The sequence below is a fragment of the Ammospiza caudacuta genome, chromosome 13, assembly GCF_027887145.1.
Source record: "Ammospiza caudacuta isolate bAmmCau1 chromosome 13, bAmmCau1.pri, whole genome shotgun sequence".
NCBI classification, from domain to species: Eukaryota; Metazoa; Chordata; class Aves; order Passeriformes; family Passerellidae; genus Ammospiza; species Ammospiza caudacuta.
This window is the reverse complement of record NC_080605.1, coordinates 9900135-9925990: the sequence shown is the minus strand read 5'-3', so window position 1 is coordinate 9925990 and position 25856 is coordinate 9900135. Positions and strand designations below refer to the sequence as shown.

Sequence of the window (25856 nt, the reverse complement as noted above, 5' to 3'; positions counted from 1 at the left end):
GCAGGCAATGGAATGTTTTAACACAGGAATGAGTTCTACAGTGCATCCGCACCGGTTGTCACTGGTGCTGTTAAGACTCCCAGTGCAGGTAAGGAAAGCAACTAACTGAAAATGCTTCATGGCAATTCCAGGTAAATCCTCAAATTACTTCAGGAAAAAGTCTTTTTCAGACTGATGGTTGTGTATCTTCTAGGAACTTCTCAGAATTCTTCTTTATTAAAAAAAAAAATTCTCTCATCTTGAGATGTAGAAGAGATAGGAACAATATATACATGTTTTTAGAATAAAGTCCTTCACATAAGGAGGGAAATTCTACGTCTTCACAGAAGGGAGGCAGATCTAAGTCTATTTTGATTAACTTCATTGTAGCCTCAGTTCAGTCCCATGCCTTGGAATTTGGCTGTCTCAGTGCAAACAAAGTAAGTCCTCAGTTCTCCCTTGCCTTTGACATTAATGAGTCCCCTACATTCACATGAGTATCCCAGCTCCTGTAGTATTTTGCTTGTTTCTTCAGTGACCTTTGTGTGAAAAGAATTAGAAACTCTTGTGAAATTCTTCTGATTATTCACATTAAAACAAAATTCCACAACCAATTAGAAATAATGCCTTGGAAATTGCAAGGCTCATAGTTCTACCTGGATCTTGCCAAGCTCCCCTGTGGTCTCCATTCTGCTGGCAACATTAACAGTGTTGCCCCAAATGTCATACTGAGGCTTCCGGGCACCAATCACACCAGCAATCACAGGGCCATGATTGATCCCTGCAGAAACACAGGCAGGTGTCATTACTGAGCTAGAAAGGGATGTGATTGTGTTAGCTGTAGCTTCAGGGGAAAAAAACATCCCAAAGCTTAACTCTGCAACACCTTTCTAGCAATCAGTATTAGCGCTGTTAAATATAAGTATTCATACTGAGGTTCAGGAGGTCCAGGGCAAAAAGCAAAATTCTGCTCTTCTACTTTTAATATACAGAAATGAGCATTGTAATGTCCATACTGTCTTTAGTCAACAGCCACTAACAGGGTACTTCACTCTTCATCTGTATCTTTCATTTCCTCCAAAGTCATCCAGCTGCACTCTTCCTGCTGCTCCCTCCAGTGATGAGAAAAAGCCCATCCATGGAGGAGCTTGGCCTGTCTGAACAGCTGACCAGACAATATTGCTTTGGCTATTCAGCACTTGGACCTACCTCATCCTGCCATTTCTCCCTTGTCTGAGCTGTGCAGTTGACATTCCCCACAAACAGAACTCACCCACACGGAGACGGAAGTTGTTGAAGGAATGTCGGTTGATGCCATCCAGTTTGCTCATCAGGGCAATCCCATACTCCACCATAATCCCAATGTGAGCGTGCTGCCTTTCCCTATCCTGTGCAAGTCATGACACAGATTAATTAGAACCAAATTGCAACATGAAAGGCTGTGTCAGGCTGCTACTCCAAAGCAGTACTAGAGTGACTGGAGTGTTTATAAGGATGAGATCACTCATCCTTGTCAATGCAGAATTTCAAAACTCCATTAAATACAGTTGGGATGTCTATGAGGCAACAAGCCTGATATGATTAAATTTTCTAACAAATTATTTTCTGTCCTTTAGGGTTTCACCTTTAATTTTACATATTTTGGGTATATTATTATATGCATCTTAATGTCATAGACAAACCTGCTATACTGAAAATGAGCCAGAGAAATTGGTATTAATTCTTCTGGGTAACAGACCTAATGTGGCACTTGAGGATTCTCTTTCTGTGCCAGTTCTCAGGTATCACAAAAAGCTACTGTCCAGCTCTGAGATGGCCTTTTCTTTGGCTCCCACTCTTTGACTCCCTTATTATTAGAGCCCTTCTCTTATGCATCTAGGAATGTTAAACTACTGGAATCAAAGATGAAAGATGTAAAAGGTATGCTGGGATTACAGACTGAAAACCTTAATTCAGAAATAAAATGGAACTAGGAGATAAATAGTGAATTCAACAGGAGACAATATAATTTTGTCACCTTTTTTCACATTTCACAAAGTGACTGTTCATGATTTACTTTTTCACAGCATGTTACATTTTGTTACTTTGAACACACCTTTGCACCCACAGAATTCTGAAGGCAGATTCAGAGCCAACATACCTGGTTGTTCTCCTGGCCTGGTGTAACACTGAGACCAGCTGCTGCCATGTAAGTACTTCCAATTGTTTTTATTTTTTCAACACCACTAAATTTAGGTTTTAACAAGAGCTGTTGGAATGGAAAGAAAACAAATACTTGAGACTTTAATACCTCATTTCAGTGTAGTATTTAACCAGAAATCTTATACTGTCTACCATAAGCATTAAACATCTCTAGCAATACTATCACTCACATGAAGATTAGATAAAATACTGAGGATTAGTTTCACAGTTTTGCTCTATCCACTCACAGGAGAAATGAAGGCACTGAAGTACTGAAATAAAGTCCCTAAAGTCAGGACTCTCAAACCATACTTCTAATAGATTTCATGATGTACTTGAAAATCCCAACCAGATGAGAAAATATCTTTCAAGGTTGCAAGGCTGAAGTCAGAACATTAGTACAGCATAAAAATGGTTTTTCCCCCTCTAACGCTCACAGATCTAGTGAAACATTCATTTTGCACTAAATATGTAATCCAGTGCTTTTATGACAGAAGCTTAATTACCTCATCAAAATCAGCAATGATTTCATTTAACAGCCTCAAGCATTCCAAGCCTTCTTTGTTGACATCACATTCAGTGTAAAACACCTTAAAATCTGGTACTGATGCAAACATGACACAGACACAGTCATAGGATTGATGGTACCAGTCCTAAAGGAAAGCAATAAACCCACAGATTGTCAGCAGCCACATTCCCCCACAGGTACTCACACTCACGATAATTGTTTGTAACCAGTAATCAAATTACAGCTTTCCTGTGAAGTCAACCACATCTCTTATTCTATCAGAAACATTAACAAAGTGGATTTGCCTAAGGAAAAGCTAAGATTCCTTAAAGATACCTTAAACATTTTCATCTACTTGGACACTGTCACTCTTCTGAGACACAGCATTGTTCTCTCTGATGACATGCTGGCAGAATGATATTTCTTAAAAAAAATCATTATCAATGAACTTTTCTCTGGGAGACACTATATGCTCCTCAACTCATATCTCTAAAAACTATGGCCTATCCTCTCTGGTAAAGTACAGTCTTTGGAAAGCAGTAAATCTCATTTAAATATTTGCCAAACTTAAACTGTGTCCTGAAGCTGAACTACTAATTCTGAGAACAGATTTCAGGGACTGATACTAGAAGGTCTTAGAATACAAACAAGAGGCAAAGATTGCAGAGGTTTACAGTCTGTGCTCTTTTTCACATCATGTGTACTATATATCACAGAAACCCAATTTGCTGTCCCTCACATAGGGGAGGCTCAACACACCTCATTTCGTTTTTCTCCAATGAAATATGCAGCAACATGTGCTGGAAGAACATTTTCCAGCAAAAGCCTGTTAACATTCTCCATAGTTTCAAATTGTTCATGTTCCTTTTTAAACTTATTCTTCCACAGACAATCCAGTCGACAGTAATAGTCAATCTGCAAAGAGATCAAATATGATAAATTAAATCCATAAAATAACACACTGAAAAATACAAGGCAATTTTCTGAAGAAGTGTAGTAGCAATAGTTTATTGAAGGCCTTTTGAGTCTATATAGTTATGAAAAATGTGCTTTGAGAGCAAAGGTCAGAAAAATATGAAGCAGCCACTAAGACCAAATGTCATTTGATACCATCAGGTGTATTTACCAAAATGACACTTTAGTAATATAATTATTTTTATCTTGAATTGCTATGTTGATTTAGAATGAATACTGGTATATAAATACGGATAGATCAAAACTGGAAGAACCAGGAAGTTCTCACAACTGTGATGTAAATATGGTTGAAAACTAGAAAAATGTTCCCATCTTTCCACAGAAAAAATTCTTTCATTACCAAAACCTAATTACAAGTGCGTTATCTGCACGACCATAATACTAAAAAAAGACAAAAAATATATACTTATTAAAAGTACAATTTCAAGGAACAACACTTTTGCATTTTATTTAAATCAACTTGCTGCAAGTAAAGGAACTACAGGATTGTATTTTAAATACATACCTGTTTTGCAAGTAAAACTAGGGTTATGTAAAACAGAACCAGATATAAGTTAGTCATTATCCTTGGCTCTTTGATGAAAAACCTGAAAACAAGAAAGCAACACAAAGTCATCTGTATGCTTTGAGAAAACACTGGAGGGTTGGGGTGTGAGGTGAGGGAAGAGGGTGTCTGTCCACACTGGCACCACAGGGTCACTGTTCATTTGTGCCACTGGCTGGCTGGGGACAGGTCCTGTCCCAACACCCAGAAAGGATCAGCCAGTCCAACACATGGAATGATGCATGGCACATCACAGCACACTGGGTGTTGAAACCTTGCTCCAGTAGCTGTTGTGAGATGCTGAGTGAGATGCTCAAGTAATCAGGGCTTTATCTTAATGGAGCTATCTTAATTTCCACCAGACTGAGTTTCAGCTCCCACCCCACACTACCCTACAAAAACACCGCCAACAAAACCTTGAGGTAGTAAAAAAAAATTCTTATTTGTGGAAGGAAAGACAATAACAAATTAAAAACCTGAATTCCTAAGACAAAGACAGCAGTTAAATTATATAGGTATCTGAATCACCACTCATATTTCAAAGTAAGATCAGTCTTACCACATATATTACTTTTTACAAATGCAAATTGAATTCTCATCATATGAATGATTAAGTTCACTCAAGCTTTTTTAAGGTGTGCTCACAGGTTACAGCCCCTGCAAAATAAAATTCTTCTAATCTTCAACTATGAGACTATGCAGAGGAATCTGAGAAAGAGTTCAAAACTAACAGTGAAGCCTTTGCATGTGATTTTTCTTCAGTATTTTCAGTTTCTGCAATTAGATCAGGTAAATTACTGTTACTATTCAAAGTACCTGTAAGAGTTCACCAACCTTGACTACCAAGCTTGAACCTCAGACTTTTAGCAAGGCTTTTCTTCACAACTTAAGATCAACCTTACTATGACATTAATATTCTACTCTCCAGTCCTTAATGTAATCCAAGGCTCCTAGGGATCTCAGAAGCCACATGACAGAATTTTTTCAGAGAACATACACTTTGTTTAAAAAGTATATGTAAAAAAAGGTGGCATGGTCTAATAGAATTTCCATGTTGTTAACTTTACAGAAAGGTTTGCAGTGTCGGGCTTACATGATTTTGATATTTCAATATTCCAGTAAGTGCACAAAAATCTAACACTTCCTTAAATGAAACATAAAAGGATGAGAAACTTTACAGTGCACCTGGTACTGTTGCCATAGTTGTCTTTGTGCTGAAGTGTATTGAAAATTATGAGGTAGACAGTCACAGCAATGGACAGGAGGAGAACTTTGAGTTCGAAGCTCATTTGAAGAAATACTGAGCAGGCAATGAACCCCAATATACAGCAGTAAGCATAATACTGCAAAAGAAGAATGTAAAGAGTCTTTGCATTATTCAGAACTTATGTCTAAGAAATCTTCAAACCACAGCAAATACTCTGAGTTCATGGGCACTGCAATTAAAAGCAAAGTAATTGCAATCACTTAAAGCTGTATTTTTAATGGCACTAAAAGGATGAACTTAATATTGATTTTAGTTTACTTTTATAATTTGTTATGGGTAAACAAAATATTTAAACAAAAACCAATCAACATAAGTAAGCAATGCCACATAAAACCTGAAGTGTTGAGAATTTCTCTCCTGAATTTTATTAATTCAAATAATTATTTATTTAAAGTTTGAGAATAATCTAAAGTAGGTTCGCAGTCCATAGAACCAGCAAGTCCAGCACTCTAACCCTATCCTGACTGCGCTTTCCCATGGTAACCTAGAGCAGATGCTCCATCCCCAGCCCCACACCAGTAACTCGTGGAGACCGTGGCTGGTTATCCAGCCTGAGACTCAGCTCCTCAGAAGAACTATGATTGATGCTAAGAAGCATTATCAAGCTGTGGCCACCGTCCCCATTATGGAATTGCTGAGCACTTTGCCAGGGGAATCCCAGCTCAGGCAGGGTGTCCAAGGTCAGCCTGCAGCTGGCAGCACCAAACATGGTACCAAGAGTACCAAGAGTGTGGTGCAGACAGGACTGCTGCCTGTAGCCACAGGCACAGGTGTCGGGTGCACAGCTGGCACACTTCAGGCTACAAGCAACTCCAAAATTGCCTCAGCTTCTGCTCCTCAATGCACAGTTTTCCCATCTGTAATAGCACAGGCCTACTACAGAACTGTGAGATTCTTGGCTAAATAATTAACATTTCTACTGAAGTGAATGAAACCAGAACAATTTATGAAGCAATTCCTAATCAGAGTCCATGTATCACACATTATACCAACTCTGTCATCCTAAGAGAGGTCTGTCAGCCACTTAAGCTCTTTCACTCTGCAAACACACTTTACTGGGACACTTGCAAGTACAGCTCTCATCTTTCAGACTCAAACATTATCATCACCCTGTTCTGCTGTTTTCTCCTTAAAGATTTAGACCTATTTCTCAGTTTGAAATTTCTAAAACCTGCAAAGAATACTTTACTTAGCACAACAACAGCAGCTGAATTATCTTGATTTCATGAACAATTTTTATGCTGTCAGATATCTAAAAAAGTTTCCTTTTACACAGCAATAGAACCTGCCATTTGTCAGTAATGTACACCACATTCAAAGATCAGGCCTAAGTAAGATGCTTTCACTACTTACAGTCTCCTCTATGCAGGAATGAGTTGAGTTTTCAAAAGCCTGATGTACAAACATGCAAGAACAAAAAATCACCAGGTGAGTGCAATGTGCTTTTCATTTGTGTAACTTATCATTTGTCATAAGCACCTGAATGAAAGGCTCCTCACACAGCTTGCTGCACATAATTCAAAAACATATCCATCTTCTAAAGGGGTGGCCAGGTGACAAAGGGGCATCCCAAATATTTGGATGAACTCAAAATAGAACACCACTTCAGCATTAGAGATAAAAAAAGTGAAACTTCCTGAAAAAATACTTTTGTGTCACTAGTAAATGCTGGATTTACTCCTACAGAAATGCTGGAGAACACCTTTCAAATATGCTGAGAGACCAAATAAATCAAAACTTCAGTTTTATACATGAATACTCCAGACTTCTGAAAATCCCCAAAGGATGCACAAGAAAGCTACATATAAAAATACAAAATATCCCTTAAAACTGCCTTGTGCCATGAGCAAGTCTTCATGTTCAATAGTTAAAAAACCCCAAAACCCTATCTTTATAAATAAAAAGAAAAAATATAAAAATATTGCCATCCATCATGACATCCTACATGATGGGAGTTGGACTTGGATGATCCTTGTGGGTGCCTTCCAATTCAGGATGTTCTATGATTCTATACCTACCATCCAAGACTCATTTCATTTCAGTCCTAGAAATTAAGATGGTATTTTACTCACACAGTTGGTAGCATTGAGGTCATTTGATCCAGTAAAGTTGGCAGGTTTGTTCTTTTCAGTAGTCTTGATTTATTGAAGGGGAAGAAAAAAAAACCCACAAAGCAAAACAAGTCAATAAAAACAGCATACAAACTAATTAGCAAGTAATCACTGATTTTTTTCCCTATATATTTTACAAAGAGTGTTGATCTGGTTGTCTTTTCACTACTATTGAATAAATGTTGAAATACAATTGCATCCCATGTAGTTGTGCTAAACATATATGCACACACAAGCTGCAAGAAGGTTAACATTTACTTATTTTCTAATTGGGGGTAAAGGTTTACATTATGGACATGTTAATTTAGCAGCTATCTGGCACAAACATGTGGTTTTGTCTCACCCCCCAGTTTCACAGCTGCTGTTCCTGTTTTCTTTCAGTCTGTCTCTGGTGGTGCTCACATGACACCACTGTGAGTCAATTCAAGGACCTGAGCCAGCAAAAAACACCCTATGAAAGAAAATTGAGCATTTTCTGCAGTATTGCTTTCAGAAGGAACTCCCCATGGAATCAGAAGAATGGCAAGGCAAAGGAACACATGGGATCAGGACACCAGTTCTGGTAGTTAACTATCAGTTAAGTGGAACTGTTAACACACAGAGCTTGTTTTAATAAAAAAAAAAAAAAACCAGCACAGTTTTTCAAATGTACGTGCCCCGGGTGCAATATAATATTCAAACTAAATTTAAAAGACAGATGCCATTTCCACTTTCCTCCAGCAGCACCTATCCCCAATGCCTTTGCTTTTAGAAGAGAGCCAAGCTGTATTCTTCCCTCCCTCACCCATATTACCACCAGTGAGTGCAAATACCACAGTGAACTGCTTAAAGTGCTGCCTGCCACTGCCAAACATCTCAAACCCCATTAAAACAGGAAAACATCTTAGTGAGGAGGGTTACAATCAAGAGCTGTTATAAGTACTGTCTTGAAAAGCAGAAAAGTTTGTAGAACTGAAGTCTACCAAGTGTACTTCCAGTTCCACAAACTAGGAGCTTTTGGTTTTAATGCTTTTAATGGACATCATGCACTATCCCTGTGCAAATCAACTCGTGTTGTAAGGCAGGCATTAGAAAAAGCAGCAAAAACTGGTACTTGATGAAAAGAAAGCAGGAAGTTACTGAAACTGTGGATTTTGCAATATGTTCATTAATTAATGTGATTACTTACCAAGTTAAAAATGGCTATAATCAGCAAGGCAGCTATAGTGATGACTGCTAGAGGCAGCCTAAGCAAAGGCATTGTTTCCACCTTTTCTGAGACAGCACACAGATGGTGCAGGGGAGGCCACTGATCTGAGCAGCACTTCTGTAAACACAATTAATTAGTTTCAGTAACAGATAACACTTTGATACAGGGAAAGAAATATTTCTAAATATAAAGTTGACCTTTTTTCTGCAGGAAAGTATCAAGAGCCTTCACTGGAATTCTAATTTACAATCTCCTCATTCTGAGTCAATTTCTAACACCTTTCCCTGGCTGAAAATAGAGACAATGCTTCCTTTCTTCAAAGGGGTTGGGTGCTAAAATTTTCTCAATTCATACTTTAAAAATACAGAATTATAATCTGTTTGAAAGTTATAGAGAAAAGTTAATAAAATGCAGTAAAAATGTTGTGGCTTTTTTTTTTTCCCGTTACAGAGCTATAATATTTGGAACTACATGTTCAGATGAATAAATTGAAACCAACTCTGGACAGTCCCCATTCTTGCCATCCTGCCAGCATTATTCTGTTATTTGACTACACCAAAACACTCCCAAGCATAAAACTCAAGTGTCATGCAACTGCAGTCCTGGAATTTTCTATTTTGTCCATGTGTTTCTACACATGTAGAAAAAACACATGAATGCATATACACACACCTCTCTCTCCCTCTACAGACATATATGCAAAAATTCATGTTTACACATGTAAAAATACCATACATACATAAAATCCACAAATCTGTCTAACCATACAATTAAATGAGTCATAAATCTTTATCCCATGTCCTGAGTGTAATTTTCTCTTATTTTTTTCTTTCCCCTTTACACAGCTTGACCATGGCTCTGTAAGAGACTCTTTCCCTCCCTGGAGAGCTCCATCCCCTCACTGGGTGCTGCAGTGCACTGCTGCTGCACGTCCCTGCTCTGGCACAGTGCAGGTTTGATGAGTGCAAGGAACATTGTAGAATCCCTTCTCTAAAATCCCTTCCCTCTCCCCACATTGCCCCCAGGCACTTCTTGAACTGAGAAGGCCTTTTTTTCTTTTTTTTTTCACTCTGTATCATTGAACTCTCTGTCACTATGGGCTCTCTCTGTCACTATATATTTTTAAACAGTAATTGCATGTGTTTAGTAATGCAAAGAAAAAGGAACTACAAGTGCAAAGTGTCCCAACTGATGTAATGGTGAATTTGGAATTCTAACAGCCATGAAATTGTTGCCAATAAATTATTCATATGTTTGCAATTTTCATTACACTTCATAAATTATTATGAAAATGGATCTTCTGTTCCAACTTATTTCAATATTGTTTCCAGAATAGAGAATAACACTATTTACAAGCAAAATTACTATTAATGACAAACATAGAAATACATTTTATAAAAGCAACCCCATGTCCTCCCTCCTACCCATCTATTCATGCACTCAAATAATTCTGAATTACTGGGAGAATTTTCAGACATGAAAATCTGTTTCAGGCAATGGAATCTTCTGGTAACCTGAGGTTCAAGGCTCCTGTAACTCCTATTGAAATTACTAAAATTTCATCAGCCTAAAAGACTGACCAAGTTGCTGAAATATATCCATCCCCCTTTGAAAACAGGAAGTGTTTTTTTAAAGTAAACTTACCAGACATTTCTCAGCAAAGCACACAAACAAAATAAGTGCAATGATGATGGCAACAACTCCAAAGGAAATTCCCAGTTCTGCAGTTCTAAACAGAAGAAGAGAGCACTAAAAAAACCAAGTTTAAATATGGTTTTTCTTCAAATAGCACTGAATAACAGTAACATCACACAGGTTACGGTTGCTCTGTTGCACAATCTCTGCTTTAAGAGATTCTGCTCTGATGGCCTGAGCCACTGCCCTGTGCATAAACCACATGGAAACTGCACTGCAACAGCCATGAAAAACAAAGGGGCCATACACTTCAGAATTACCCATCCTCTGCTTTCTTGGGCTGCAACTAGCAGCTCAAAGCTGCCTCCTTGTAACTCTACAGAAAAGGATCACTGAGCACAGTTCAAGCAGCGAAATCCCACTTTCCTACTGCTCAATGTCCTTACAGCCAACTGTTCTTATGAAATGATATTCCTTACTTAACTGACCTCCTCCCTGTGTGTACTAAGCACACAAAATATTAAAGAAATATTTCTATTTTATTTTCATACTAATATCTTGGCTCTTATGCCAACAACATGAATGTAATCCCTTATCATGGGGTAAATGAATGTATGTTTCTTAAATTTAACCCCTCAGGAACTCCAAAAAAGTTTTAAAAAGAACCTCCACATGCATTTCACTTTAGCTGTTAGTTAATTTTAATTTTAAATAATTAAAATAACAGCACTTACTTTGGCATGATAAGCATCTGGATCACAAATATACAGAGGAACACAAAACTGGCACACACAAAGTAACTCTTGAGTTTCAGAATAGGAATGGTGCGGTACTGAAACACAGAGAGCAAAGCATCAGGGCCCTTTCAGGGGTGTTTTTTCTTTATTTTATTACATTCTTGTGATGACACATGTATACAAGTTTATACTGCATTATTAAAAATACACTAAAACAGAACAAAATACCATCACCAAAAAAAGCCCAATCACTTGAACATTGTTCAAGAAAAACAGTCCAGGCCAAAGGATAATTTCTACATTTCCAACCTAGAGGGAAATCCAGGCAGTATGTAAAACAGCTCTCCACAAATTCCCATGGTCAAAATCCTTATCAGGAAAGGACATACACAGAAGTAAACTAAAGTGTATGTACAGACCCACACCAGTAACTACATCCACAGCACAGTAAATTTAACAGCAGTTATTCAAACAGAAAAACTACACTGCACCTAAAAAATAGCAGTATTATATCTGCAATGGAACAGACGCAGCAAACAAAGTGTTTTCATTATGGATAAAGAAATCTTTTTTTTCCTTTCCTTTAAATCTCATTACTTTTGAGGGAAGTCATTTATTTAAAAAAATTATCAAACTCCCACTAACTCCCTTATGGCAAGAATTTGACCACAGATTAGAGACAATCTTATTTAAGCTCAGAATTTTCATTCTCAAGGAAGAATGACCAGTTCAAACACTCCTGAAATCTGCTTTCCATTAGTTACCAGAAACCTCTTAGGATGTGCAGTCACCTCCAGAATCCAGTTTCAGAATGAAACATTTCAAACATATTTTTATGCTGCTCTGAAGGGCAAACCAAAGACCAGAAAGGATTATTTTGTTCTTACCAACCTCTTTTTCAAGACCAGGTTCTGCAAAGATCAGTGAGAATCCACAGAAGTCATCTGACCTGCCACACCAGGGACTGCAGCCAGAGAGAGACAGGGGTGGGTCAGCAGGAGCACACAGGGCCAAGGAGAGGACACAGAATCATCCTGCACCTCAGACCCACAGCCACTCCCAACACACGTCTGATGCTTCTGCAAGGTCTTATGTTTCATAGCAGAACAGAGCAGTAAAAACATAACATTTTTACTCATCTGACAGGCAGATCCACAACACCCACAGACAGCAACATCTGCCTAAGCTACATGAAAAATGTAGCTCCAAACCTTCCTGAAGGCTGAAGAATAGCCAAGTGTAAGAGCAGATGTTAGAGAGGGCTCACAGCTTCTAAAAACTTGCCCTAAATAATATCAGACTCTAATTAGGAATATCTGAGGTATAGCCTTCCTAGAATTTAGATGGAAGGAAGAGTTTTTCTTCTTCAATTCAGTGTTTTAAGAATTTGTTAGGAATGTAAATATTGTATTTTAAATTAAAACAAATAAAACAAAAAAAAAAAAAACCCCAAACCACCACCAACACACTGCCTGTGTTTGTCTGCTTCTAAATGCAAATGCAGTGCCAAAGGAATTACCTGCCCCTGACAGATGATTTGCCTTCAACCCCCAAAACTTTTGACTTTCTACATAGTTTTTTGTTCAGAACAGTGTCCCATCTCATGACACTTCTTGTTTTAATAAAGAAAACTTTGAACAGAAAGACTGATCACTGGCTTCTTGCTAAATAATACAGTAACAGTTTCATATTCAAATTAAAAAATAAACCAGAAGCTAAATAAAAACAAAGAGAAAAAAAGGGCAAGACAAAAACCCTGATAACTTTATACATATACTTTATATCTATGCTTAAATTGAAAATGTAGGTAAATCTCAAAGAAAATATGAAGAATAAATGAAAGTACTGCATACGTAGTTGAGCTGAGGCCTTCAATGGTTGACATCATTTCATCATAAATATCTTCCTCTATCCTTCCCTTCTGAGATGAATTTCTGAGGATGAAAAGAAGTCTGTGTCACAAATGCTACTCAGAAACAAGTAATGGGTACAGAACACACTTTGTCAGCACACAGTGGGGCAAGCCTCCAGGGAAAAGTTAAACCAAAATGCTCCAAACTGATTAAAAAATACACCCAGGAGCACTTTACTAAGCATTTCTCTAGTTACCCAAATCATGCATTTTTCAAGACAGCATTTTGACAAACTGAGGGAATGTTCCACAAGTGAAAATCATCTCCTCACTTAACTCAGTGTTGTAGGTACCATTGACAATTCTTATCATATTGTAATATTGTAATATAAATTTGCTTGCTGCAGCCCAGCAAGCAAAATGGAATCTGAATGACTGGGGGGACAGTAAGACAAGAAGTTCCTTTTAGAGTTTGCTAACAATTACAAACATGAGCTGAGAAATCTTCTAAAGGCCAAAGCTCTAGCTTAACCTTTCTAAGGCAGGACTACCATACACACAGTGATTAATCAACCAAACGAACACATCCTTACAGCACACTGAACTGCAAGAGGAGCACAGGAGCACCAAAAACCAAAAAAAAAAAAGGAAGAAAATAAGGTACTTGACAAACCTATCAGAAGTTCTCTGGCGCCCAGTAGAACACAAAGGTATTTCCTAAATAAAATAGGAATTCAGCATAAGTTACACATTCTTTGAATAGCAAACAACTATGGAAAACAAACATTAAGACACTACCAAAACCATTTTTATTCAGAAATAAAAGAAATGTTTCTAAAAACCAATCCTTTCCAGCAACGCTTTCTGCTTTAACAAGTGAGAAGTGAGTGTTTTCTGACAAAAAAGATCGTTAGATCATCCCTCTCATTTTTCTCTACACACCAAAATAATTAAGCAAGCACCAGCAGAAGCAAACAGACTGGGAACCACTTCCACAAATCTGAATGGATGCTTAATTTAAAATTTACTACAGCTGTGGCTCCAGGACCACACCTGACAGCATGCACATCTCCTGCTTCCACCTTTCAGAAAGGGAAGATGGAAGGAAAAATTAGTTTTCTTATATTTTAAAATCTTGAAAACCTTAAGAATTCTTGATCTTAAAAATTCTTTACTGATAAAATCCAGTTGCGAGGAGAGCATGTGGAAGGACTATTTATTTTCTATACATTTCAATTAAGTATTGAGTGTGTCCATCTGGTTCTTTTTATGAAAACCACATGGACCAGGCAGGATCTCAAGATGGGAAAAATAATAGGAAAAATAGATAATTTTGCTTTGAGGATATGCTAGGTTATAGTATGCTAGAGAGATTGGCAGTCTGAGAATGGTGAAGGTCTGACAGAAGGAGAAAGTCACAAAGTCTGCTTTTCTGACTGAAACAATCCAAGGAAAAGGCAACATGGTGACAACAGAAATGCACTTCTGAGGAGAGCAGCCAGTATTTTTCTGTACCTATTCACACTTCCCCTTACATGTTATTTCACTCAGTATCTCAAATCATGTATTTCCATATAAGTTAGGAGTAATAGTTTTCCATATAATTTCTCAACAAGAGACTGGAGGGAGTTCATAAAATAGTAGAACTTAAGAAATGCTTTCTCATTGTTCATCTTCCCACGCTTTTCTCACTTTTCTTTGGCACAGAGGGATTAGACACTGTCCTACAGCCCATTAGCTCAGGGTTGGGAAAAGAATGGAATGGAACAGCTCCAGAATGGAAGCTGGCAGTGTGCAGCACTGCTGCCTGACTACAGAGAGCAAGGGACAGACACCCCTCAGCTGGGTGCACTGCACACCAAGGGTCAGAGCAGCCACACAGCCACCACAGGCAGGTGTGGAGTGGCACCGGAGCAGTTGGCAGAGAATTGGCAGCACTCTGGGTCACTGACCTTCCTGCGGCGGCCCTGCGAGCCCGAGCAGTCGCTGCTGACGCTCTCGCGGTGGCTCAGGTGCGCGAAGGGCCGCGCCGCCCCCCAGGACTCCAGGTAGCGCGTCATCCGCACCGAGGCGCGCATCTTCAGCCCGTCGTTCACCCGCGCCTTGGGGACGTGGCTGTTGGAGAGGCACTGCTTGGACTGGCAGAAAGAAAACACGTGGACTAAACAGAAATTCAGGCAAATTTCCAAATACTGAAGCTCTGTGTGTTGAGTAGTTTAAGACTCAAATCTCGCCGTTTTGTAGGTTTCTGGACATATCAGCAACATGTCAGCCGACCTCAATTCCTTTATCCCGTTTAATTAAGGTGAGCTAAAGCAAATCACAGCACACACAAAATTAATTGCTTCAGCTGCCTTCACCAGACTTGGCTTGCAACACTGCAACAAACTCCACGTTTATGTACAGTGATGCAAGGGCCCACAGGATCTTATGAACAGATACAGTTCCCTTGCAGTCAGCACTACAGCAGGGGAAAAACGTGCCAAACTCCTGAGCTGCTGGGGTGTATCAAAACAGTGGTTAGAAGATCCCACAAATTACAGACTCCACATTAGATTATATCTGTGTCACAGCTGCTGAGCCAGGCAGTACAGACAGTGTGTACAGCAATACCCTTGCAGAACTACAGAATAAACCAAGACATCAATGACTGATAATTCTCTAACATTTCACAAGTGTCTTCAAGGGAGCAGAGACCATTATAATAGTCATAGGTCCTCATTCTGAGAATAATATGTGCTGTGTGCAACTGGGGGGCGGACTGCAGTATTGAAAAATATAACCAAGATAAGATTGAGTTCTTGCTAATTAAAAGTGGCTCTATGCTGTTCCTTCCTGTAGAGATCAGGAAGTAAAGAAGTTTCTCCTCTGCATTCTTTTTTCATTTGCAACATTTTACTCATCAACCACAAGCCAGTTCAAAATAGCAATAATTCAGGTATTTGTAGCTACCAAGCTCTAAGGGAGCAACCCACAGTTGCTAACTTCACACTGAACAGAAGGTGAATCTTCCTTTTCAGACAGGGAGGAAGACGTCTGATGCTATTTTACAGGGACTATTTTATCTGCAAGTGGCCACACAGTACAGGTATTCTTTCATTCCTCATCTTTTGACCTGGGTTTTTGAGACACTTCATAAAAATACATAGTCAACTATGTCTTTTTACTTTAAGTGGGTCACAAAAGAGGTTTCAGCATAACACTTATTACCTTCAATGTAATAGGCATGTCAAAGAAGCAGGATGTGCTTTCAGATCTGAACTCCCAAATCCAAGCTACTCAGGTGACTCACACCATGCTCTAATTCTGCATCTGAATGAAAAAGCTGTGTGCACCACAGAAACCTATGTACTTATGTGTGTATACTTTTGAATAAATATATATGTTTGAAAACAAATACATACCCTTGGATCAACCACTAAGTAGGTTTTGATATTCATGGATTCAAGGTAAGGGTCCCTCAGGTGTCCATTCCCTTCTTCTACTTCATAAGCCTTGCCTAGGTGATTTAATGTTGCTTCAGTGATGTGCACACGGCTGAGAACGGGAGAAAGAACAAGAGACCCAAACACTCACAGAAAGGTCACATTAAGCATTTCATTTACATTTCAATGGTCCCTGCTGACATTTCTGCTTTTCAGACATTCCCTGCTTTGGCAGCCAACTGAAAAATCCTGCCAGTACTTAAAATTCTATTTGCAATCTTTTACTATAGTACATCATTCATAGCAAGTTCCCTAAAAAACACTTCCCATAATGAGATAGTATTGGTTCAAAATTAAATTGAAATAAGCAGGGAAGTAAATGAAACAAGAAGAAATGTGATCAAAGGAGATCTGATGACTCACAAGACAGGCAGGCTCACAGGAAGGTTGTGAGAGCTGCAGGGAAAGCTCATGAACAAAACACAAGCAAGGACTGCTTTGTGCTAGAAATGCATGAGGGTGAGGGGAGACACAGAGTCTGGGAAAACAAAACTGGGGAAGGTTTTTTGTTAACTCTGAGGAGAATTCTGAAAGTCTGCCTTTTCTGACTGAAACAATCCAAGGAAAAGGCAACACAGCAACAACAGCAATGCACTTCTGAGGAGAGCAGCCAGTATTTTTCTGTACCTATTCACACTTCCCCTTACATGTTTTTTCACTCAGTATCTCAAATCATGTATTTCCACATAAGCTATGAGTAATAGCTTTCCATATAATTTCTCAACAGGAGACTGGAGGGAGTTCATAAAATAGCATTTCTTAAGTTCTACTTTCTCATTGTTCATCTTCCCATGCTTTTCTCACTTTTCTTTGGCATAGAGGGATTAGACACTGTCCTACAGCCCATTAGCTCAGGGCTGGGAAAAGCACAATTCCAGAATGGAAGCTGGCAGTGTGCAGCACTGCTGGCTAACTACAGAGAGCAAGGGAATCACTCCTCTATCCACCCCCCCTTCCTAAAGCTGGACATAGGTTTGCACGGAGGTAACGTATCCAAGACCTGAAAACTACTGGCTGCAGCTTCTAAGAAGGAAGAATAAAAACTTCCTCAGTACTTTTGAAGCCAACAGTAAGAACTGAATTGCAGAAGGTGCCTGCTTTTTTCTGTGTACTGGTAGTTTTCTCAAAAAAAGTTTAGTTGTTACCTTGACTATACACTTTTGCAGTTATGGTGAACCTTCAAATCTGAAATTTTAAAATTTGCTCTAAAGCATAATTTTTTTCCACAGAGACTGGGGTGTTCTGGGTGATGTCTGTGCCCTGAGCCTTAAAACACAGCCACATGCTGCAGCAAGTTTCCTGTGCTTTTCCCTTTCCTCCAAAAAGCAGTACATTTGTTCACTACCTACCATTTTACATTTTACCAAGCTTCCTCTCCCCTCTCCCTCAAACCACACACTGTGTAGGACATTTCTGATCTTACTGCCAACTTCTCTTCCAGTCAGGTGCCAGTGATCTCTCAGCAGTTCCTAATTGCTCCCTGGGTTCCAGGATAAGCACATCACCAAGAGCTGCTCTCCCAGGCGAGCTGGAGCACGCACTGCTGCCCTTGCTGTGCCAGGACAGAACACCCAGCACACTGTGCCAGCCTCCCATGCTGACAGCAGAATAACACGTGCTGAGCCTCCAGCCATTTACACATCAGAGAGAACTGGTCATAAATGCACTTCTAGTTTTGGTTTTATGCTACTCCTTTCTGCTTTAGTAGTGGATTAACACTGTTATGAATGTAAGTAATTTTTTAAAATCACAAGGAAGATGAACAAGGTTACTCTGACACTGGACAGAAAATATTTCAAAAGCTAGAAGCTTTCCTGCATCCCTCCCTTCAAAAGTCTTTAGAATTCCTTCATTTACAGAAACTCAAAATAGAAATGCTTCCTTTTTTAAGCAAAACCTCTGACTGGCTCCTAATGGCAAAACTGCTTCCAAAGCAGGACTAGCTGACTTTGGACTAAGGAATCCCCAACAAATAATTCCTTGCGGAGCAGAAAAAAAAATACAACACAACACTTCCATAGTGAATAATACCCCTTCCACCCTGTCAGGCTCAATCTTCCACAAGTGGAAGATGTTTCCCCTGGCCAGTTTTGAAACACAAGATGAGTGTGTACTACACAGCTATACGTAGAGGAAGTAATAAGAAAAATGTTTCCGGATCAGCATGACAAACTAAACCAGCTTAATGCCTTAGCAGCTTATCAACTATAAACCTGACAAGCATACAGGAATAATCAGAGTTTTCAAGATTAGGCAGAGGTCCCAAACGTGACTAACAAAGTGTGGGTTTGTGCCATATTCAGAGTCATGCTGTTTGTTTTACCAACAAAAGAAACTTTACAACTCTGTATTCTTGTTTAATCACGCTGAATCAACACAGTAAACCCTTCAGCCTGGCTGGTGGTGTAACTGTTCACCAAGCTCCAAGTAGCTTTCTGTTTCAGTGACCAATGCAATAAAGTATTTTGATATTCATAACCTCTTATCACTTAATAAAACACTTTAATTTTTAAGTTACAAGCATATACCTAAAAGCTGTCTGAAGTAGAGAAATAATAAGAGAAGCTATAATGTCACTGGTTAGAAACACTTAAAAGAAACCAATTTGCCACACTATCACGACACAAAAACGGTCATGGTCTGATTTGGGAATGAAAAAAGAAACAATCCTATAACAGCTTTTTTTAGTGCAAACTACCAAAATAAGAAAAAAAAAAAAAAAAAGAGGGTTTATTAGATTAATTCTAATCCTTAAATTTCATTTACAGGAAAAGAGTATACTTTCCTAAAGAAAGAAAATGCAAATGTTGGTGGTTTTGAAGAACATTTATATTTGTTCTGATCAACAAGTGTCTTAAAAAGGCTACAAGAGACCAACCTCAGCTCTAATCCTTACATCACTGAGCAGCAGCTCATGGCAAGTTCTATCCCTGCTCAGCCTCAATCCTCCCATTCAGCACCACTCCCTTCCCTTCCTTCTGCCCATGGCAAATGCACAACAAACAGCAGCTCCACACTCTCCTTGCTGGGATACTCCCATCAGGGTGCATTTTAATTTCTGAGTTGCTTATGAGGTTTGAGCGGTGAATATAGAGCTGACATAAATCAAGTGGAGCTGATCGATGCATTAGCGGAAACGCTGGGCAAAGACAGCTTGGCCTTGTTGACCTAAGGAGCACAACTGTTCTCTGACTAAACTCACAAACGTAGAATTACCCCCGTGTACAGCATGGATTAACTAAGTCAACACAATGCACATGTTTCTCCCATGAAGGCATGGTCAATAAGCAGCCTCTTGCCTAAGAATAGAATTTTATAGCTCGCTAAAAACGCAATCAGAAAATACGAACATTTTACAGCTCTGCTAAGCACACATCTGTCCTATATCCACCACCCCGGGTGAGGAAGTGACGGACCCGGGGCCGTGCCAGCCCGGCTCAGAGGGCACGGAGGGGACAGCCCCGCACGGAAGGGACACCCAGCCCCGGCCCCGCACGGAGGGGACCCGGCACGGAAGGAGCCCAGCCCCTCACAGAGGGGACAGTCGGCCCCAGCCCCGCACGGAGGGCTCTCGCTCACCCCGGCACTCCGGCGGACTCCATGCGGTTGGCCAGGGACACATCGTGTGACCACACGTCGTACTGCCACTTCCTGAGGCCGATGACCCCGCACAGCACGTTCCCGGAGTGGATCCCGACCCTCATGTTGATGTCCACGCCCGTGGCTTCTCTCACCTGCCTGGGGAGGCATCGGGGGTTAGAGCACACTTGACATTTCATCTCCTCCTCCTGTCTCATCATACACTTGGTGCAAAACTTATGGTCAGAACTATGCAACTACAGCTAATAAATACACTTTGAATGTTGACAAGAAAACAAAATACTTAACTCAATATCTCAAATCTCAGTATCTGCACAGTATCTATATTTTAATCAGCCTTCTGTGTAACACTTACTTTATTGCTTCACACATGTCGAGCCCCATTTTAACACAGTTCCTGGCATGAACTGGTAAGGACACAGGCAGGCCAGACACACAGTAGTAACAGTCGCCCAGGATTTTTATTCTCATGCATTCATTTTCCTGCAAAATTACACCAAACATTTTACTACACCAAAAATTAACTCCCAAGGTTCTAGTTTCAGAAAGTCAGGCTTTATTCACTCCTTGTTGAAACAAAGCTTACTTCTTCTGCCCCATGTCTGAATGCCTGGACATTGCCCACTGGAGAGAACAAAAATGACACTTTAAGCATTTCAGAAATAAAACCATCTTGTTAGTTTCTTGCCTTTTTGTTGGAACTGTGTGAAATTGAAAAAATCATAAATAAAATAAAACCGTCACAAAATTTACCATCTAAAATGTTGGGAAATTTAGGTGAATAGAGACTGGAAAAGTACAAAGCCGTGGCTAATTCCAAGTTTTGCACCTGCTAGATAGTGTGTCCTTGGGCCTAGCTGTAGTATGATAACAAATAGTGAAAGAGACATGAGAAAAGAGAGATGTAACCCCTAAGGAATGAGGAAGAGTTAATGGTATAGTTTAACCAATAGATTGCTTGGCTTACAGAATATTCATAAGCTTATTATTTGCTGTATAAGTGTTTAATGCTTTCTTCAATAAACTGGACCTGTGATGAACCAGCTGGTGTCCTGGTCCCCTTCCTTTGACACTAAAAGATGAAATCGACTTATCTATCTTTTAATCTTCATCTGATTTACGGGCAGTTTTCCCTCTATTTTTACAGGGCAGCCTCATAAGTAACAGTGTGAGGTGTCATAAAACCTCCCAGCACTGAGGGAAAACTTGGAAATTCAGATGCCCAACCTGGTAGTTGTGCAGATGAAAATTGGGGTTTTTTGTTATTTCAAACATGACTGAAGAGTAAGCTGGCACACACTACTATTGCCATTGTTAATAAAAAACCCACAATACTAAATGGTAGCAAAAAAAATTTTTCCTAACTGTGCAACAGAGGATACTGCTACCAATGACTGGCAGGACAGAGCAAAAAGTCTCTGACACTGTCTTTTGTGAACACTTTACTGAAGAATTTTAACTACAAAGGTTGCAAGTAAGCCAGGACTAATTCTGCAAGGCTGTGTAATGTTTGACTGACGAGCAGAGATGGCTCAATTTGGGCCAGCCAATAGCTCCAGCTGTTCAGCACTACCTGCTGTGGGAACACAGTTCCTAAATCAGCTCCAAAATCAGCCCAAATATGTGGCAATTTCCCAAAGTGAGCTGTTCTCCCTCATCAGTTAAAGCCTTAGGGAACATCCATCATTCTCCACATCTTAATCCACCCCAGTGGGTTCTGAGCAGTGCCACAAGTGACAAGATCAGAGGGATCAGCAGGGAAAGCCAGCCTTGGATTAGAGCTGCTGCACTTCAGCATCCAGCTCAGCCATCAATTTTTATTAGGTAAATTGGAGCTTTCAAGATTTGCACATTATGGAAAAGATGACAGAATACTCCCTGGCAGAAAAAAAATAGCACAAAAAGCAGGAACCTCTTCTCACAGCTCAACCACAGAGTTGCAAAAGACCTTGACTCACTAAATCCAGACATTTCAGTGCAATTTGCATACAGCAGTGAGAAATTGAAACTCATCAACTCATCACTCAAAATCTAGATTTTTTTTTCCATTTTTCTGTCTGCAAAACAGTTACAAAGCCTTACCAAATGTGTTTAACCTCAGCTTGTACTTCAGCATTAGAATGAATTTTGCCATTTGGCAACTAAGATGACATAACTTACTCTGTCTTTATAGCTGCTTCACAACAATACAATTGCAATAGTATAACTTATTTTCAGTACTTAAACATTTAACAACAACTGAATTCAGATAAATGCAAAAATTAGCCATGTAATTTAGGCCAAAATATTACTAGCATCTTAGTCAGGTTTTAATCAGTGGTATATTTAAGAATTTATTCAATAATATCCACAAGGGTTTAATTACAACAATTTCACTCCTCTGCTACATTAATAATTTTAGAGTTTTCCAACTTTCCAAATTTTTAGGATTTCACAAACACAACACACAAACATGTAGATGATATAGTCCCTGTAATGTGAGAACTAAAAACCTGAGTTTGTGATGACTGCTACAAAAAATTAACCTCAAGCAGCCCCTGGAAGTGGTAACAATTCCTGCCAGGCTGAAGGGTCAGTATTGAGGGTATGTCTTAACAGGGACCATTTTAAACTACTCCCCAGCCTTACACTTTTTTGTAAGTATCCATTAGTAACATGAAGCTTTCTTTAGTTCACTCCTGAGCTAAAGAACTCTTTGCCTGATGCCTCTGAATTCATGAACTTAAGTCTGTGTCTGAGAGTTCTCCATTTGTGGAGTCCAACAAACCTGCAAACTGAACACAGCAAAGCTCCTCAGTGGAGTTTGTACACAGAACCTCCCACAGCCCTGCTGCAATCACTTACCACTATCAGACAATTTCCTAAATGATACAGATAAACCTCCACACCCAAGAACTGGAATTACAGTAGCAACTTGTTATATTTCCCATTTTTCATTTACATTTTGTTTTAATGTGATTTTTCCAGTTAGCTTTAAAGCAAAAGCAGTTTTGCCTTCCTGACTTATTGACAAAGACCCAGCTGCCTCCTGTTGTGCAAAAAGACTTTTTTCCAAAAGCCTTTATCCTGCAGCACAAACTGTACACCTACCTTTGCAATCTGATCAAACTTTCCAAAGAGTTCATTCAGCATCACTACGAGTTCCTTAGGAGAGCAGTCACTGGCAAGGCGAGTGAATCCTACGATGTCTGCATAAAGAATGCTAGACAGGAGCAAAAGGAAAAAGGTAAAAGCAGGGAAAGTGAAATATGAAGATACCTCAATTCCACAGTCAGCATAACTATTGAAATGTACTTAACAGACAACACTTCTCTCTCCTCTTTGGGAAACAGCTCCAGCAAAAGGGTTCAAGTATCTCCCCTGATTTAAAAGACAGCACACCAGTTCAACACACGTTATCTTCCCACAGCAGGAAAGAAGCTCACTACAGCCTCAAAGTCTGCCTTCAAATTTTAATTTCACTGGACCATAGGTACTGATAAGAATCAGAAGTTTATATCAATTTCTGGGGCTTCCACTTACCTAACATTTTGGTGCCTTTTTACATATAGGCTGTGGAAGTTGTTGTCATGCATCTGCCTGTTATCATTAGTTTCCTTCAGTCGCTCAATGATTGCCAGCTTCATTTCCATAGAGATATGAGCAGGCAGGATGGATAAAAGCAAATTTTCCTAAAAAGTGGGGGGAGGAATAATTGTGCAAAATTATTAACACAGTAAGTTAGAAACTGCAGAATTCTACTGACTGCAAGAAGGCATTAAAAAAACCAAAACAAAATGCCTTTATTCAAATAGTTTTTGAGTAATGCATGTCAGGTTTTCCAGAAGATATTTTTACATTGCTGTTCTCCAAATTATTGATTTCACATTTATGTTGCATATTTTTTCTTTTGTTCCTTGTGGCCTAGGTGTGACATTCCATTGTAACCATGAAACACACACACACACAAAATGTCAGTATTCAGTACTACATTTTCTGGATAAATTACATTTTATTTTGTTCCCTGATGTCAGTGTTATGTTGGCATTTTCTGATAAAAGTTCTGTAAAAGCTTATGTTTTGTACCTAACAATCTATTCAGTTTTTAAAATATCTGTAAATTCTCAAATGCTGGAAAAGCAGCAGCAGATACAAAAGTGTCAGCTGCATGCTGCTATAGCTAACCTGAAGCAATGCCAGAGAAATGAAGCCTTTTGAACTGAGAGAAACAGACTCCTCCAAACCCACTTCCATTGTTTGATTATTCAGGACACCTTTTTACACTGGCTCTCTCTCAAAAGCCCATTCTTCAAAAAGACCCTGGTAAGTTGCTGGACAGAAGAGGATGACAAAAAAGAGAATACTTTGAGTGAGGAAGGGCTCTCCCACCACAGAGATGGAAGAGGAAATGCTGTGTGGAGCAGCTACAAGCAGGAACTTTTTCAGACAATATCAACAGCAAGATTAGCACATTTTGCAGCCAAGAAAAATGCTAAATACTGTCCCCTGGGACCAAGTCCTTGTCCCCTTTCCCTGGCTGCCCAACACAGCCCTGTTCAGGCACCAGTGAGCTGCCAGGGTTGTTTAACCAGTGCCTGCCCCCAGGAAGAAATACCCTGGGATCACAGTGGGAAGAGACAGTCCTTGAGCATCGAGCACTCGTCTGCACAAGGTACGGGCAGCAGTTTACCTTGAGACTGATGCCAGAACTAGAAATACCTCCTTTCCCTCACCTGCTGTCTGTTACTAGGAGAGTCAGCCCTGGGAAAGACCTTAAACTGACAGCTGAATCCCAGGGAATATAACAGGAGGCTGACACATCTCACAGTGTTCAAGGAAGCAGTGAGGAACCCTGAACAGCAGCTCTCACATCTTTTTCACAGAGAAGTGGGTGGCAGAAAGGATACTCAGAATTGCCTGACAAACTGCAACATGGTTGAAAAGAAAGCCCTCCGTAGACTCAAGCACATTTACACTTCAAACAAGCAACCATTAACACAAACAATCCCAAAGGCAAAATGCTGAACACCCATGGAAGTGAGCACATTGCCCAGGAAATGAGAGCACACTGCCTGCCCAAGGTGATCAGAGGCTTCCCCAGCAGCTGCGTGGGGAAATTCTGGCAGAGCTTTCCTGCAGATTTGTCATCTCATCTCCCAAGATTAGCATCAGAGAACAGACCGCACTGTGGCATTGTGGCATTTTCTGCTTCCCGGTTTGATCAGGGCAGTCACTTCTCAGCCCCTTCTTTTTATCTAATCACTGGTGGGCAGAGAACACGATACACATCAGCCTTGTAGAGCACTTCTTAACCCTATTTGTACCAGGAAAGGTGCCACAGTTTCAGCTTTGGTATCTCTCTACAAAACTTCCTCAGTAAGAAATTCATGCTTGTTTATTCTTTGAATACCACTGGAGTTTATGGAAATAAATATTTTAATCTAATACATTATTTCTTTTTCTCCCTTCACATCCAATTTTCTCCTTTTAGCAAAGGAAAAACAGTTTGTGAGACAATAAAATATAAGAACAAATAATACTTTAAATTTCAATGCAAAAAAGTATGACCAAGGGAGCCATAAAACTAACTGTTAAAATTACCTTACAAGTGATTTCAGGGCATTAAGGATATGTCCTCTTAAGTTATCTTAGCCAGTCCCAGGGACAGTTTATTCTAGGAAAAAAGGAACTAAAAATGACTGGCAATTACATTCCTGTTACAAATACTGTGATTTTCATGTAGACAAGCCCCAGAAAACAGCTTCCTCCCTTTAACTTCCTTCTTTTGTTACAAATGGCACTTTTATTTTTGAC

General features: G+C 39.5%; 1 protein-coding gene across 1 annotated transcript in view; it reads right to left on the bottom strand.

Moving 5' to 3' along the window:
- Window positions 1–219: 219 nt before the first annotated feature.
- ADCY7 (adenylate cyclase 7) overlaps window positions 220–25856 on the bottom strand; it is a 52980-nt gene continuing 27343 nt past the window's right edge. The window contains exons 9-30 of the mRNA XM_058813291.1: window positions 23586–23734; window positions 23154–23265; window positions 20419–20546; window positions 20043–20201; window positions 16383–16515; window positions 14931–15116; window positions 13652–13695; window positions 12980–13060; window positions 12018–12090; window positions 11124–11221; window positions 10399–10483; window positions 8734–8871; window positions 7527–7589; window positions 6808–6846; window positions 5373–5530; window positions 4149–4230; window positions 3428–3583; window positions 2667–2813; window positions 2120–2227; window positions 1253–1367; window positions 636–760; window positions 220–518 (exon numbers count right to left, since the gene is read on the bottom strand). Of these exons, the coding sequence (XP_058669274.1) occupies window positions 372–518; window positions 636–760; window positions 1253–1367; window positions 2120–2227; window positions 2667–2813; window positions 3428–3583; window positions 4149–4230; window positions 5373–5530; window positions 6808–6846; window positions 7527–7589; window positions 8734–8871; window positions 10399–10483; window positions 11124–11221; window positions 12018–12090; window positions 12980–13060; window positions 13652–13695; window positions 14931–15116; window positions 16383–16515; window positions 20043–20201; window positions 20419–20546; window positions 23154–23265; window positions 23586–23734 (2526 nt within the window). The 3' untranslated portion in view covers window positions 220–371. The remainder of the gene's footprint in view (window positions 519–635; window positions 761–1252; window positions 1368–2119; window positions 2228–2666; window positions 2814–3427; window positions 3584–4148; window positions 4231–5372; window positions 5531–6807; window positions 6847–7526; window positions 7590–8733; window positions 8872–10398; window positions 10484–11123; window positions 11222–12017; window positions 12091–12979; window positions 13061–13651; window positions 13696–14930; window positions 15117–16382; window positions 16516–20042; window positions 20202–20418; window positions 20547–23153; window positions 23266–23585; window positions 23735–25856) is intronic.